The sequence below is a fragment of the Amblyomma maculatum genome, unplaced genomic scaffold, assembly GCF_055883805.1.
Source record: "Amblyomma maculatum isolate TAMU_Amacu unplaced genomic scaffold, ASM5588380v1 scaffold_34, whole genome shotgun sequence".
Taxonomy (NCBI): domain Eukaryota; kingdom Metazoa; phylum Arthropoda; class Arachnida; order Ixodida; family Ixodidae; genus Amblyomma; species Amblyomma maculatum.
Window position 1 is genome coordinate 380,089 of NW_028146759.1, and position 15,636 is coordinate 395,724.

Genomic DNA, 15,636 nt, shown 5'->3' on the forward strand with positions numbered 1-15,636 from the left:
CGCCGTTCTGTTCGCGCTTTTCACGTTTTAACCTAGTGTGCTGTGCTTGGACCTCTCTACGGACTCTGGCGGTTTCTGTTAGCGACGCCTAGAAGCGTATTTTGACAGCCGATACGTGGCGGGGCCCACCGGCCGTGCTGCCGAGCGCAGTTACAAATTGCTCTACGAGTCATGCATGAGCCCCTCGGCAATCCGCAGCGTCATCCCTATCCAGGGACAGTATCCAGAGTTCTGTAATGTAGATTTTTTTGTCTGTGCGCCTTTGCTGTTTACTTAAACGCCTATAAGAGATCATCGCGAGTTTGTTTGCTTCGTTTGCGCAATCACCGTCGCTCATCCCACTGGAAGATACTTGGTTTGTGAAATGAGCTAGGATGCATTTTATGATAAAAGGATCGTGCGTAATTTGACGTAAGTTGGACGGGCGCTTAGCACTTTCCTTCCCGTGCCGTCGAGGCAGTAGTTGGCATGAGTCTCGAAAATAATCGGGGGCTGGGTAAAAAAAAAGGCCATGCTAATTTGTGTTTCGAGTGATTGAATATTGATTGGTGTGCGATAGGCGATGACGAGTTAATAAAATCTGTAATTAATCGATCAATTGATGAAATAAAGAAACGAAAAAAAAACAAAAATTGGAAAAGTAAGGGTTTAAAGGTGTCCGAATAAAAAACCATTGCTTGGTGATGCTAAAAAAGAAAATTTAGAATGTGTAATTGAATAATAGAAATAGTTGAAGAATGTGTTCAAAACTGTCAAATTGCTCAGAATGGAAAGCCGATTGTTGCTGACGCATCCGTATTGGTGTATAAAAATATAAAGCATCAATTAAAATGAAAAAATTTAAAGAAATGATAGAAATATAACATAACATACCTAACATAGAAATATAACATATATAAAAACATATAACATACTACACTTTTTGTGTGTAGTACGTTACTTTTGATGAATTCATGCTTCACTGAATTGTATTCTTTTCGCCCCTCCTGCTAGGGCCCAGTAGGGGCATGCAGTATCTGGTAAATAAAATAAATAAATAAATAAAAGAGCTAAAATTTAACACGTGAATAAAAAAAATATAGTGCATGTGTGTGTGTATGAGAGAGAGACACTATCGCGTTATACCTTCAACAGCGGAGCTTAAGTGACCCCCTAATTTTTATATAACGATATCGTATAATATAAATCTGACTTCATGAACACAGCCAGTTGCACTAAGCACAAACACTTCTCAGTAATGGGAGTTGACTTTTCAAATTTCTTTTCGTTTCAGCCGAAATCCTCGAAGCTTCCAATGTCAGCGCTTTCATATGAGATTACGGCTTCAAATGTTTACTTTCTGAAAGAGAGAATAAACAAGAAATCGGCATATTTAAAAATTCCACTGAATTTCAGGTAACTGTGAACTAACGAACCATCGGGTGACTCGAAAAAACACACAAAAAGGGAGTGCACGCTTCGTTATTTTATCGGCCGCGCTGGCAGGTATAAAACCTGAGCGGCGCGCTCTGGACGTGGACCGGTCGAAACGGGCTGCACGTGAGCATGTTACAACACACTAGTTGGATGTCATCTTTTCCTTCTTATCTAGACGCCGCGGGTTTAGCAGCTGCTTGTTTTTTCAGCTCGAAACACGTACCTCGGGCGCACTAGAAAACCGTATTGCTCTCTGCACCAAGCACTACCATTTCGCATGACTGTGAAAAGTAGTTTCGGTTATCATGCCCGTGTCTTAAATCCAATACACAATGGTAAAGCAACCTACCTACAAAATGTTTCAAATACGTACTTGCACTATAGCATTCGTTATACATGCATTGCTACTTCTCCCGTGTCCTCCATCGCAGCATAAGCTTATCCTTCAAGTTCACAAGGCTCCATAGCACGCAAAACAACCTTGATGTTTTAGGTGATAGCACGTTCTGTGAGCTAGCTCCCAGTCAGAGGAACGTGCAGTAATGCTTTACATGACGCAAGTGACCCTTGTAAAGCCGATTAGGACTGCAAACGAACGGTCGCATACACGCGTATAACGTGATTTCGTGCTCGTCTCCGACGGTACGCTGGCTACAAGAGGGCACGCAACAACATGCTGGCATCATTCTAAATAGAGCTTAGAGCTAACAGCGACTGCTGTAATGTTAAAAAATGAAACAATCGCTTGTGAGCATTCCAATGCACCTTTCTGTGCATGCACGGGTTCTACGAAGGCGCACGTTGACAGCGTACTCGATGGGAGGCGCGGGCGGACTGAACAAAACATGGCCGCTGCGCACAGTTTCTGTTTCTTTCACTAGATGGCGCTACAGGTGCCCCGACCAGTGCAGTAGCAGGCCGCGGGCGGGCTCGCGTCCACCGGCGGAGAAAGGAGCAGCTGTGTTTTTCGGTGGGCTTCCTGAACCTACAGGGCGCTCGGCGCGAGCAGAAATGGGCCGAGCTGTACCGCGCTTTGGACATGGAGCGGTTTCAGGGTATGGGGTGGTGGAAACGCACCTAAGAGACCTGGAAGAACCACCCATCGATGCCGAGCGGTGCTGGTCGGGGTAGAAGAAACGCGTAGAAGAAGGCTGCAGGGAACACTTGTGGGTGGAGGGTAAAGTGATGGGGCATCCCACTGTAGTGTGCGTGCTCTACCTGTCTCCGCAACATCTAGCCGAGAATTTACAGTTGATGGACTGTGTGCGCCGGGATGTGCGTCGCCTAGCCGCCAGCAGGCAAGTAATAATCCTCGGCGAATTCAATGGCCACCTTAGCGATCTGGACGGCCGCACAGACGCTAACGGGCAACTTCTCCTGCAGCTGGCTGAGGAGTTCGACCTGACGGTCGCCAACCTTGAGCCACGATGTGAGGGGCAAGCAACATGGTGCGCGCGTGGTAGTTCAACAACTATTGACTACGCGTTGGTTTCGTCCAGCCTTTTGCTTGCACTGCGGGAGATAGCAGTCGACGAGGGGCGTCTTGTCAGCCTTGGAAGCGACCACAACCGGTTACGACTCGTCTTTGGCAGCTACCGCAAGAAAGACGGAACCAGCTTACGTACCCCCCATCGGGCTGGCGCGTACCTTCCATGCCAGGCGACTGAGCGAGTGGTCGACGAGTTCGAGGCGTCCCCGGGGAGAATGGAGGCGCGGACCTACGACCAGTACATGTCTGCGCTACATGCAACAATTCAGGACCACATGGTTCGTGAAAGCTCACGTCCTCGTAGGAGGAGGAATCCGTGGGGGGACCGAGAGGTGGAAGTTGCGTGGCTGGAGCGGCGTGCAGCAAATCGCAACCACCGGATGACGATTAAGGAAGGTGTTCCGGATGTGATAGCGGCCGCTTGGGCAGACTACTTGCACCTAAAGCACAAGGTGCAAACACATGGTGTAGGCGAAACTCGCAGAGCACAACCTTCGGCTCATGAGGTCCCTGCGCGAGGAGGGCAAGACGGCAGCGCAGAAATTTTGGGGCTATGTGCGTTCAATGGACCGGCAGGATCCCCCGCTGCCCCCCATCATCGATGCGACGACAGGGACGCCAGCTGAAAATCAGCAAGAGTACCTGACGGCATACTATGCCACCTTGTATGGACAGACAGTGGCATGTGAGGAGCCCGAAGAGGAGACCGTAACCTCGCCGATGGATGAGGGGTCTCCGGAAGAGATGGAGCCGCGGTGGGAGATCTCCAGCAAGACCATGGAGCGCGCCCTCACTCGCATAAGTGCTCGTACAGCCCCAGGACCTGATGAGGTGCCGGCTCGTTTGGTGAACAGCCTCGGCCCGGAGTCGAGAGAACATCTCGCTGGCCTCTTGACAGCTGTTATCAAGGGAGCACCAATCCCGGTGTCACGAAATCGGCGCCCATTTTCATCAAGCCGGTACAGCGCTAGGCGCGCGCAGAGTCGCGTGGAGAGCATGGAGAGAAAAGCCCCTTCCCCGCGCGGGAGAGCGCGTAGCTTTGTACGCGTTGTTGTCACCCTCTTTCCCATTGCCCGGGGAGGACGGTGGTTCATCGGCCAGGAATGTGCCAGGCCTTTCGAGAACCTTCTATGGGACCTGGCCAATGACGACGCGCGGCTCAACGGGAGGAGAAGGGGGAGCTATAACCAGCGAAGCTATGTGTGTGTGCGCGCTAGCTTTGGCGCGTGTTAACAAACAGACGCGGCGCGCCCTATTTAAAGCGACCGCGCCGCTTGTTGAGTCAGTCAGTCAGTCAGTTCGTCAAGTGTTTTACGACGTGCTCTGTGCTTCGGCTGGACTCCCGGGGATCACCCGCTGCTGGCAAGCCCACGGACTTTCAAGGGAGCGGCGCTCGTCTCGTATGGCGGCCACATCGTGACTCTTGAGGCGTCGGACTGCAACAGTGCCCGGTGAACAATTTGGTGTTTGTTTATGTACTCTCTCGTGTTTGATCTATTGGAAAGCCTCTGTTTTATTGAATCATTCTGTAGTTGCATGCTTAGCGTTTGTATTCTGTGAACCTCTCGTCTGTGTATTTCAAGTGATCTTGTGTATCCCTTTGTATCGTCTCTTGCTGTGCATAAATCGTGTTTTGTTTGTTACTTCTGACTCCGATCCTTACTCTGGTTTGAACCGGCGACCGCTGGGCACCAAACGACCACCCCCTTCTGTCACTACAAGGTAGTTGAATTCCGGCTGAGCTTGCCACGCAAGTCGAGGGCATCTCCTTTGCGACCGGAACAGCTACCCCCACTCACTCTAAGGGTGTCTGGGAGTGTGCGCCCATTAAGGGCGCATCGTTAATAATCTCCCCTAATTATTAACGGGTGACAATTATTCTGGCGTCCGCGACAGGACGTTTGGTGCACTCAAGCTTAGAGGACGGAGAACGAGTTAGAAGAGTTTACGAAGAGGTCGTAAACTGTGTAGCAGCAGAGCGATAGCGAGAGGTAGTGCCGCGCGAAAGCGTTTAGGCGAGGTTCGCTAAGCAGTCTTTAGGTTACACCCAGACGGTTCGCGCTTCAGATATGAATCTGAAAAAGTTGTTTGAGGCTGGCACCCAGCTGGGGTTGTCCGGTGCCGAACTGCGCAAATGGGTTAGCCAGAGAGAAAAAGAAGAAAGAGAGAGAGAAGAAAAGGAACGAGAGAGAGCAGAAAAAGAACGAGAGAGGGCTCGAAAGGAAGCCGAGGAAGAAAGAGAGAGAGCAGAAAAAGAACGAGAGAGGGCTCGAAAGGAAGCCGAGGAAGAAAGAGAGAGAGCAGAAAAAGAACGAGAGAGGGCTCGAAAGGAAGCTGAGGAAGAAAGAGAGAAGGCTCGAAAGGAGCGGGAAGAGGAATTTCAGCGAGAAAAGGAATTACTTACTATGAAACTTCAGCTCCAAAACTCAGGGAACAACAACGGTTTAGCTGAAGTGCATAGCTCCAGTGAAGGACATAGCAGCTTGCGTATAGACGCAAGTAAATTGATTCCGAAATACGACGAGAGAAGAGACGATCTCGACGCGTTCCTCTTGCGGTTCGAAAGGATCGCCATAAATGCAAATTGGACAGACAGTGAATGTGCTACCATCTTGAGCACTTGCCTTAGCGGCGAAGCATTAAGTGTGTTTGGAAGACTTCCTCCTGAGGATGCAGGCAGCTATCACAAAGTGAAAACTGCATTACTTAAAAGGTTTAGATTTACGACGGATGGGTTTCGAGAGAAGTTCAGGACTGGAAAACCTATGGACGGCGAAACGGCAACACAGTATGTTGCGCGATTGAGTCATTATTTTGACCGCTGGACTGAACTCTCAAAAATTAAATTAGAGTATGGCGCACTTCGCGAACTCCTAATTAAGGAACAATTTCTGGGTAGCTGTCACCCTGGTTTGTCGCTTTATTTAAAAGAAAGAAAGGCACATACATTGGATGAAATGATGGATCTTGCGGACCAATATTTGGAAGCCCAGGGAGGCGAACATTTGAGCAAAATTGTAAATTTGGAAACCCCTCGAAAGCCCGAATTCCGACAGACACAACCTATTGTAAAGTCACCCCCGAGGTGCTATCTCTGCGGGCAACTAGGCCACATCGCACCTAACTGCCGTAAACTCGTAACCAACAATCCATCCTCGTGTTGGAAATGCGGACAGAAGGGCCACAAAGCGATGTCGTGCCCCGACGCTGACAAGGCAGCTCCGCAGGCGGCATGCGCGAGGACTCTGTCAGAGTCGGAATGTCGCCTGGAGGAAGAAGATGCCGATGGCTTTGTTGAGCTTAAGAACGGCAGGAAAGTCCGCGTGGTGCACGACCTAGAGGAGGAGGAAGCAGAGAAGGTTGTTAATCGGAAGGACAAGAAAATCCGGGTGGTGAACGCCGTAGTACATGCACAACCTGGATCTGCGGTGAATCGGATGCCGGTTTCGAGGGGAAAGATAAAAGGAAAATCAGTTTCTGTGCTACGAGATACAGGTAGCAGTGCCGTAATCGTTAGACGCAGTTTGATTCATGAGAATGATCTAACTGGCGAGAAATGTCCTGTGAGACTAATTGACGGCTCAATTCAATTACTCCCTGAGGCAAAATTGGAAGTGCAGACGCCATATTATTCTGGAAAACTGACAGCCCTATGCATGGAACGCCCCATCTACGATTTGGTATTGGGCAACATCAAGGGCGCAACATTTCCCAAGGATCCTGATCAAAGTCCCTCGCCTGTGCGCTGCAAAGAATCTAAAAAGAAAAAGGCAAGGCGAGGAAAGCAAGGCCATGAGAAGCCGGAAGAAAAGCCTCGAGACAAGAATAAACAAAAGGAAGCCTCTCAGGAGGAAACCGAAAAGAAAGGGACGGCTCAGAAAATTAAGTCAGGAATGCCTAGGCCGTCATTGATGCAGGTAGCCCAAGTGTTTGTCCTACTTATGGGGGCGTTACTTGGGATATTTCACCTTCAGTGGAAGGAATACCGGTGCCTAGGAAGGAACACTATTACAGTGATTCTTTTTGTTGGTCTGTGCGCGTTATCACAGGTTCCCGTGTATCCGTCGGCGCTACTGGTTGCAGGGGCAATTATGGGCGCACATTGGTTGTGTGATTTGCAAGTGGATAAGTCCTGCCTCAGGGAATTTTTAGTAGCCCGATCGGAGAACATAGAAGCGTCTCAAATGCGAGAGCCTAGAGCGAAGGCAGAGTTCCTGGCGGACAGAAGCGCGTCACGCACTGATCGCGGGTTATAATTACGCTCGCAAATTTAGGTTTGTGCGCTTCGCATTTGAAGAGCTGTGTGTTGTTGATTCTTATGTGTATCTGACGGCAGTGTGTTGTCATGTTTGTGAATTTCATGGCATTGATGTATGAATTTTGTAAAGTGTTATTACAGCTTGTGAAATTTATGCAATATGTGTGATGTGAACATTTGCCCCATACAATTGTGTGCGCATGCATGTGCGCGCGATGTTCGTGGTTGTTGTGAATATTGTGGGACAATATTCTTTAAGGGAGGGGCAGTGTCACGAAATCGGCGCCCATTTTCATCAAGCCGGTACAGCGCTAGGCGCGCGCGGAGTCGCGTGGAGAGCATGGAGAGAAAAGCCCCTTCCCCGCGCGGGATAGCGCGTAGCTTTGTACGCGTTGTTGTCACCCTCTTTCCCATTGCCCGGGGAGGACGGTGGTTCATCGGCCAGGAATGTGCCAGGCCTTTCGAGAACCTTCTATGGGACCTGGCCAATGACGACGCGCGGCTCAACGGGAGGAGAAGGGGGAGCTATAACCAGCGAAGCTATGTGTGTGTGCGCGCTAGCTTTGGCGCGTGTTAACAAACAGACGCGGCGCGCCCTATTTAAAGCGACCGCGCCGCTTGTTGAGTCAGTCAGTCAGTCAGTTCGTCAAGTGTTTTGCGACGTGCTCTGTGCTTCGGCTGGACTCCCGGGGATCACCCGCTGCTGGCAAGCCCACGGACTTTCAAGGGAGCGGCGCTCGTCTCGTATGGCGGCCACATCGTGACTCTTGAGGCGTCGGACTGCAACAGTGCCCGGTGAACAATTTGGTGTTTGTTTATGTACTCTCTCGTGTTTGATCTATTGGAAAGCCTCTGTTTTATTGAATCATTCTGTAGTTGCATGCTTAGCGTTTGTATTCTGTGAACCTCTCGTCTGTGTATTTCAAGTGATCTTGTGTATCCCTTTGTATCGTCTCTTGCTGTGCATAAATCGTGTTTTGTTTGTTACTTCTGACTCCGATCCTTACTCTGGTTTGAACCGGCGACCGCTGGGCACCAAACGACCACCCCCTTCTGTCACTACAAGGTAGTTGAATTCCGGCTGAGCTTGCCACGCAAGTCGAGGGCATCTCCTTTGCGACCGGAACAGCTACCCCCACTCACTCTAAGGGTGTCTGGGAGTGTGCGCCCATTAAGGGCGCATCGTTAATAATCTCCCCTAATTATTAACGGGTGACACCCGGATGAATGGCGGCGAGGGCGAGTCGTTCTCATTCCAAAGAATAAAGAAGTGACGGGAAACCTGCCGGACTTTCGCCCGATTACAGTCACCAGTGTCGTGTACAGACTCTTTGCCAGGGTTCTAAAGGAGTGGCTCAGTGGCTGGGTGGAGGCTCGCAGTGTGCTCACCGAACTGCAGAATGGCTTCCGGCCAGGCCGCCGGTTAGGTGACAACTTATTTGTCATCACGCAGTGCGCAGGCATCGCGCGGAAGGAGGGGCGCTTGTTGTTGTGCTGCTTCATGGACGTCGAGAAAGCGTATGACAACGTGCCCCATGAGGCCTTGTTTGCGTGCCTGCTATCGCGCGGTCTCCCAAGGACACTCGTGTTGACCATCCGGCGAATCTGCAGGCGGAACTGCATCACTGTGTGCTTTGGTGATGTGCATTCAGAGCGCATAGTGGTGACGTAAGGCCTTCGGCAGGGCTGCCCACTGTCGCCGCTCTTGTACCTGGTGTATGTGTCAAGCGTGGAGCGGGCCCTGCTTGCATCAAGCCTGGGATTTCGCCTGCGGCTCAGCACAAGCGGAGTCGACGAGGGCTGCCGACTGCCAGGACTTGCTTTCGCCGACGACCTGGTCGTGATGGCAGAATCGGCGAGAGACCTTCAGCGGCTCGTCGATATCTGCCACGCTGAAATCTCCGTGCTGGGGCTGCGGTTCAGCACTAAGAAAACGGCGGTTGTCCGGCTGGCTGGTGAGCGTCGGGCGAGGACGAGATCACGCTGGGCGGGTACCATCTGACCACCTGCACAGCATATAAATACCTCGGAATACACCTCTCAGACGGGGCGGACATGTACTCTGTGCACGAAGCGGCGCTACGCCAGAGTGCTCTCCGGGCTCAGTGCATCCTCCGCCGCCGGTGCCTGTGGGGCTGCAGCCGTTATTTGATGGTGCGCGGCGCGACCTTTAGAAGTTGGTGCACGTGCCGGCACTGTCGTTCGCCAACTCTGTGGTTTGCCTGTCGGCTGTTACGCGCGGATGGCTTGAGAGGCGACAACATGAGGGGCGCATTGCCCTTGGCTGCCATGGCCAGGTTGCCATTGAGGCCATCCAGGGCGACGTAGGCTGGTCCACCTTCGAGGCACGGGAGGCGGCCAGCAAATTGGCCTTTCGCGGCCGACTGCTCTTCTTGCCACGGGAGCGTTGGGCGAGGCGCGTGTTCGAGTATTTGGCTGCCACTTGCATCCGGACGGACTGGGCCAGGCGAGTTTACCAACTTGAGAAGAAGTTTGGCTTTTTCACCCACCCTATGGCGGCTGACTCTCCATCCAAATGGGCTGCTGAAGTGCGGCTGCGAGTCGGGGAGGCTGAGGGTGTCAGGTGGGCCAGGGATATGGAAGCCAAGTCCACGTTGGCGCTATACCGGGAGCACAAGCAGAGCATCGGCCCGGTGCGATTCTACGACAACAGCATAGGCAGCGGCCTCCTTTTTGAGGCACGGGCTGGTGCCTTGCGGACTTTGCTCTACCGGCGCCGTTTCGATCCTGCTGTGTCGTGTACTCTATGCAGTGTGTGCGGCACTGAGGACGAATCGGTGGAGCATTTAGCCTTGCGCTGCCCTCGTCTCTCCATGCAGGCCATAGAGGGCGCCACACTCCCACAGGCGCTCGATTTCCCCTCAAACCCACCCGCAACAGCGGACGGCGCCGCCGGAGACAGCGCGGCCGCTGACAAAGCTTTGCTTAAAGCAACTGCGGCGACGACGAGAAGGCTCGCCGAATGGTGGAGTGCAGTTCGCCAACTGTGATTAAGTTTGGGCCGGGTGTGGGGGTGTGAGTGTGTGGTGAGGGTAGGCGCGGTTGTGGGGTGTGTCCAGGTGAAGTGCTGCGTGTCACCTTCTTATGTTGATGTCTCTTTAGACAATTGTGTGTGTGTGTGGTTTCTTTTATTATTAGCTGGGACACCAATCTGGTGTCCACCCGTTACAAAGGGACTAGCTAACACTACCATCATCAACCATCATCACCTCTATTTTCTCGCGTGTTCCACATAAAAGCATCCTAGGCACGCTTTTAATAAACCTCTACATAAATGACAATGTGGAAACTAGTGATAGAGCCAAATTTATTATCTAAGCAGATGATGTGAGTTTATTCTTTACACCTACCGCTGTCTAGGAATTACCTCTAAACGCGAACGCAGCTCTGGAGAGGCTATTTATCTTGGGCAGAACATCTTTGTTATCAATAAACACAACAAAAACCAAATCAGTTTTTTTAAAGGCTAAATATAATGTCGTGGCCGCAAAACTGAATCTCCTGCTTGGGTACACCCCAGTAGAGATAGTTTCATCAATAAAAACCCTCGGAATCATAACAACGAAAATTATGTCTTGGGATGTTCATGTTATTTATCTTTGTTCAACACTCTCGAGGACCATCGGCATTCTACACAAAGTTCGCTATTTATTGCCCGTCACGGTTAAGAAGCTAATTTATATCTCACTATTTCTTTCTCAGATAATTTACAGCCAACTAGTGTGGGGTCCCACTACTTTTACAGACGTTACTAAATTGTCAAAATTACAAAAGGTGCTGTTCGTATTATTGCTGGCGTACCATATGACATACATACCGAACCTATATTTTGTTCACTCGAAATGATGCGAGTCGTAAAAATATGTTGCGAAATATTATAGCGTCGCTATCATACTTACATCAGGACGTGGTAAACATTTTTAATACACTGGCATAATTGACAACGAGAGCTAATCCTTATGCAAATAGTAAGAATGAATCATGTTACATACCTTAATTTCGTACTAATTACGGCAAGCAAATTCTTTGATATCAAATTTCCAACCTGTTAAACCAGAACAGTTAAAATTCCGCATCACATTAACTTCACGTGGTACATAGCCTAACTTTATACCCAAAAATGTTTTTATTTTGGTATATGGCACTGTAAAAATATATTGTAATAAATTTGTATATATACTCGATATTGTATGGTGCCTAAAAATGTGCTGATGACAAAGAAAAGTCTACTGCCCTTCTCGTTTTCCTTTGTATATTTCATATACGTATGAAGTGCGTGCCTCTATATTATTTTTCGTTTTCATTTTACTAACTTCGACAAAATATGTGTCGGTGTGTCTGCAAACATTCGTTTGTACAAAGAAGCGCTGTCCATTTCAAGTCACTAACATTTTACTATTCGCTGAAACAATTCTGTTTACTCCGCAACCCTCTGGAGAAGCAACGGGAATTATCCTCTACTCCGAATAGCTTCTTTGTGTTAGAAGGGTGGCATAACAACCGAATTTAGATTCCAAGTTTGGCATACTGTCTCTACATCAAGCAGGCTCATGCGTACAGCATAGTTAAAGTGGGGCTTAAATACGTTGCGGGGTCTATCATATTTTTAGAGACAAAGATTTCCTCAACAACGCAACATCATGGCGATAGAAAATAATTTTCCTGTTTTTGACTAACGAATTGTTTATTATTGATGATCTGCAACTTGATACGGACTCTATTTTTCTGCACTTCTTGCGAGCTTTCGACTCTGTTTCTCATGATTTACTAATTTTCAAGCTTTTCCTTCTTTAGTGGTGACCCAATGATCATTGCATGGCTTAAGAATGCTGTCGTTAACAGGACCCAGTACGTAACTGGTAATGAATTTACGTCGAAACCCTGATCCGTAACATCCGGTGTACCATAAGGGTCAGTTATGGGTCCCTTGCTTTTTCTTCCCTACATCAACGACCTTAATTCCTACCTGTTATTTTAAAATTCGGGTATTCGCGGGTAATTGTTACTGGACCACAAAATAACTAGCCCCAGTGATTCCGTGAAACTTCAAGATGATCCTAATAGTGCATCTATCGTGTGTAAGAAATCGTTAATAATTTTAACGCTAATAAATGCAAGCGTACGAGCGTATGTGTGTTTCTTCCCGCTGTAGCCCTTCAGGTGCAGTCCCATATTCAATTTTCACATTCCTCTCGGCCGTTAACGCTTATACGCACCTTGTCCTATATATTACTTTCATGAAACATGCACTGTGAATACGTCACTAATAATGCTAAGAGTACGTTACGCGACCTAAGACGCAACTTTGCATCAGGACCTGCCTCACTCAAACTTACATTATACAAAATACCTGTCTCCCTCCCAAGCTGGAGTATGCTTGCGTCGTTTGGTACTGTTCTATTACTAATCTTATCGATTTTCTTGAAAGCATTCAGAAAGTTGCCACACGTTTTATTTTCTCTAATAATTCACGTCATTCTAGCGTCACATTCACGCCGTTTACGGACCATTCCCTACGTCGCAAGTAGCCTCACCTGCATGTTTTTCATAAAGTACACTATTTCAATGCTTTCCTGAAATAAAATGTTTTACCTCACCAAGCTTCAAGTCATCTCGGGTCGACCATCTGCACAAAACTGGAGCGTCAGCTTGTTGTGCCATTTAACGTTTTTTTGCCAAGAAACGCCATCGAATGAAACCGCCTTTCCGCCTCCTCCATAGTCTGCATTTGTGACACAACTAAATTCAAGATTGCCGTTCAAAGTACCTTGTAGTTAGTTTTCGGTTTGTTTTGTACCACAAATAATGGCAACCTCACCCCTAGATTCTTTTGCGACTACAGGACTTGAAGTGTGTAAAATAAATATCACGTAGCGTATATTACGGCTGGGCTTAAGAGTATTTGCGACAGATAGAGGAAGAAATTGAGGAATTAGGAATTTAGCGAGCAAGGAAGTGCAGGCAATATGAACAAGAATCCGCGAATAGAGCCGTAGAAAGAAGGTACTGACGCCGTGGCGTCACACTCCTGAAAGCAAAGATCAACTGTCCCGCATTATTATTTTTGTTTCACAAGGGACGGGAAGCGCCGTGCGCAATATGTAGCTTATTTGATAGGGTCATACATGACCTGGCGATTAATATATGTTAAACACAGAGGAACCCTTACATTGAGCTTTGTTCACCATTTTCCTCGTTTCGTTCGTACTCACTACATCCCCGACTGGCTCGCAGTTTGCGCCATGCAAAGCAATCTCACAGTGCAAAGCATCGCCATCGTAAGATGTAACGAAGAATGTTTCCTTCCATACCTAATGTGACCTACTCCAAATGACGCCATACTATTTATACGTACATGTGCATATCTCGACTTCCTGAATTGAAATTACTTGTAGGTATTGCTCTAGAAATAGGCCTTTTCCTCTGCAATATACCCAAACTGCTTCTTCATATAGGACGTCTACGACTGTGCTGCACGAATGTGGTGGAATTCACCGTACTGAGCCAGTACAGCGGTATCCACCTGACACAAACGCTATGACATAAGCAGTTACAGGTACCAACGGCTTAGTAAGAGCATATGATGGCAGCGTTAATGGCTGCAACGGGAAGCGATACAGTCGCTTAATACTTTCATGTAACGCTTCATTGAGAACGGACGCGTACTATTTGTATCGCCAACGAACACAATCAGGAAGTACCAGAAGGCAATAGGACAGTGCGCAGTCATATCGCCTTCCCTTGTTTTCTGATTGTAAGCTCTGCCGTTAAAATTAGCCCGGCAGTAAGCGTAAAAGTCATGGGTATAGTATCTGCAGTGTAGTCAACATGACTGCCATTAGTGCCTTGCGCGCCAATCTGTGGTCTTTGTACGGGGTGGCATTGACGTGAAAATGTAATATAAGAAGATGTCTGCGGCGGTTTTTATTTCAGATGCAGATACACTGCAAGCAAATTTGTAAGCGCTACAACGGCCCTTATTGAACACCTTCGCTGACCAATCTAATCGCTCCGTTTGACTCAATGTACGTCTTATCTAAGTATTATACCAGGCATACTGGGGCACTTTGAACAAGAATGTACTTAGTTCTTGGTTAAGCATTCTTATTATGAGCACAGCCGAATTTTTTGCGACTGTCCGGCTCTCGAAGTCCTCATGGAAAATTCAGTAAACGGAACATATTACATTGTTTACTGCATTTTGACTGTACGGCTGTAGAAGTCGCTATGGAAGATTCCAAGAACAAAACATAATACATTGTTAATTGCACTTCGACTGTACGACTGTTGAAGTCGTTATGGAAGATTCTGAGATTGGAACACAATAGATTGACAATTGCATGTCGAATGTACGGCTGTTGAAATCGTTGTGGAAGAATCCAAGAACGGAACATAATGCAATGTTAATTGCAGCTCGTAATAAAAGATTCCAAGAAAGGAACATAATGCATTGTTAATTGCATCAATGTCTGCGTGATTCTGGTGCGCGGATAGACACTAATCTTTTTACACATTTAGGCTTCTCGAGATTCAAGTGAACGGAAAGTAACGAGTGATCGCATATGCGTGTCAGGGTGTGAAGCGAGGACAAGATCAAGGTTGTTGGTAACATAATGCTTTGCTTTTGGCTTTGTTATGAGCTGCTCGAGAGAACATCCGAGCACAGTTCTAAACGATCTTTGTCTAACGCGGAATTCATTAACAATATTTTGCACAGTCCGGGATCAGGTAACAGGCTCCAATGATAACTTCCTAGTAGATTGAAACGACGCATTGCCAAAAAATGTTTATTGTTGTATCCATGTGCATGCAATGGGAAACAATCTTTTTGTCGGTAGCAAGCAGACCTCACACTCCTTGTTGGACGACGGGATTAGAGCTGTAGATGGATGTTATTTGCAGGAAGTAACTTTCCGTCTCAAGTTTTGCAGCGAAGCCGTTTCCGTTACTAGTAAAATATCAGCACTACGTGTCCATGGCGGACTCGAGACAGTGCCGTTTCTGTGTGATAATGCTAATATTGGTGCAAAAAAAGGGTATCTACTGAAAAGAACGTACACATCCTTTTGCGTGTACTTGCAAATCGTCGTGTGCTGGGTTGGTGGGAACACTATCACTTGAAACGGTTTCTGCGCTTGCTTTTTAAGAGAGCTAGTGTCGAGGTTATGAACGTAGTATGTTTTGTTCAGTTCAGTTCAGTTCAGGCGTTCAGTCGTGTCCGACTCTTCGTGACCCTATGGCCCATGTCACGCCACGCTTTCCGGTCTCTCACTATCTTCTTAACATCACATAACTTCATCTGCGGTGCCTCAAGGATGCCATCTAACCATCGCGTTCACTGCCTACCCCTTCTCCGGCGACCCTCAACCTTTCCCAACATCAGAACTTTCTCCAGCGACTCCTCTCTTCTCATCAGATGACCAAAGTAGCTGAGCTTTATCTTTAGAATTTG

At 48.1% G+C, this 15,636-nt stretch overlaps 1 protein-coding gene across 1 annotated transcript; it reads left to right on the top strand.

The window, feature by feature from the left end:
- Positions 1-5,122: 5,122 nt before the first annotated feature.
- Positions 5,123-10,174, top strand: LOC146170852 (uncharacterized). The gene is made up of 4 exons (XM_084586735.1): positions 5,123-6,222; positions 6,286-6,918; positions 8,848-9,129; positions 9,461-10,174. Exons 1-4 carry the CDS (start codon positions 5,311-5,313, stop codon positions 10,172-10,174), a joined length of 2,541 nt encoding a protein of 846 aa, XP_084442861.1. The 5' UTR covers positions 5,123-5,310.
- Positions 10,175-15,636: the final 5,462 nt, after the last annotated feature.

Excerpts from the sequence above, each read along its gene's own strand:
- LOC146170852 (XM_084586735.1), top strand. The coding sequence starts at position 5,311 with ATGAAACTTCAGCTCCAAAACTCAGGGAACAACAACGGTTTAGCTGAA. Across the intron at positions 6,223-6,285 it reads AGCTTAAGAACGGCAGGAAA|AAAATCCGGGTGGTGAACGC; the intron begins GTCCGCGTGGTG and ends CGGAAGGACAAG. Across the intron at positions 9,130-9,460 it reads GGCTGGCTGGTGAGCGTCGG|GTTGCCATTGAGGCCATCCA; the intron begins GCGAGGACGAGA and ends TGCCATGGCCAG.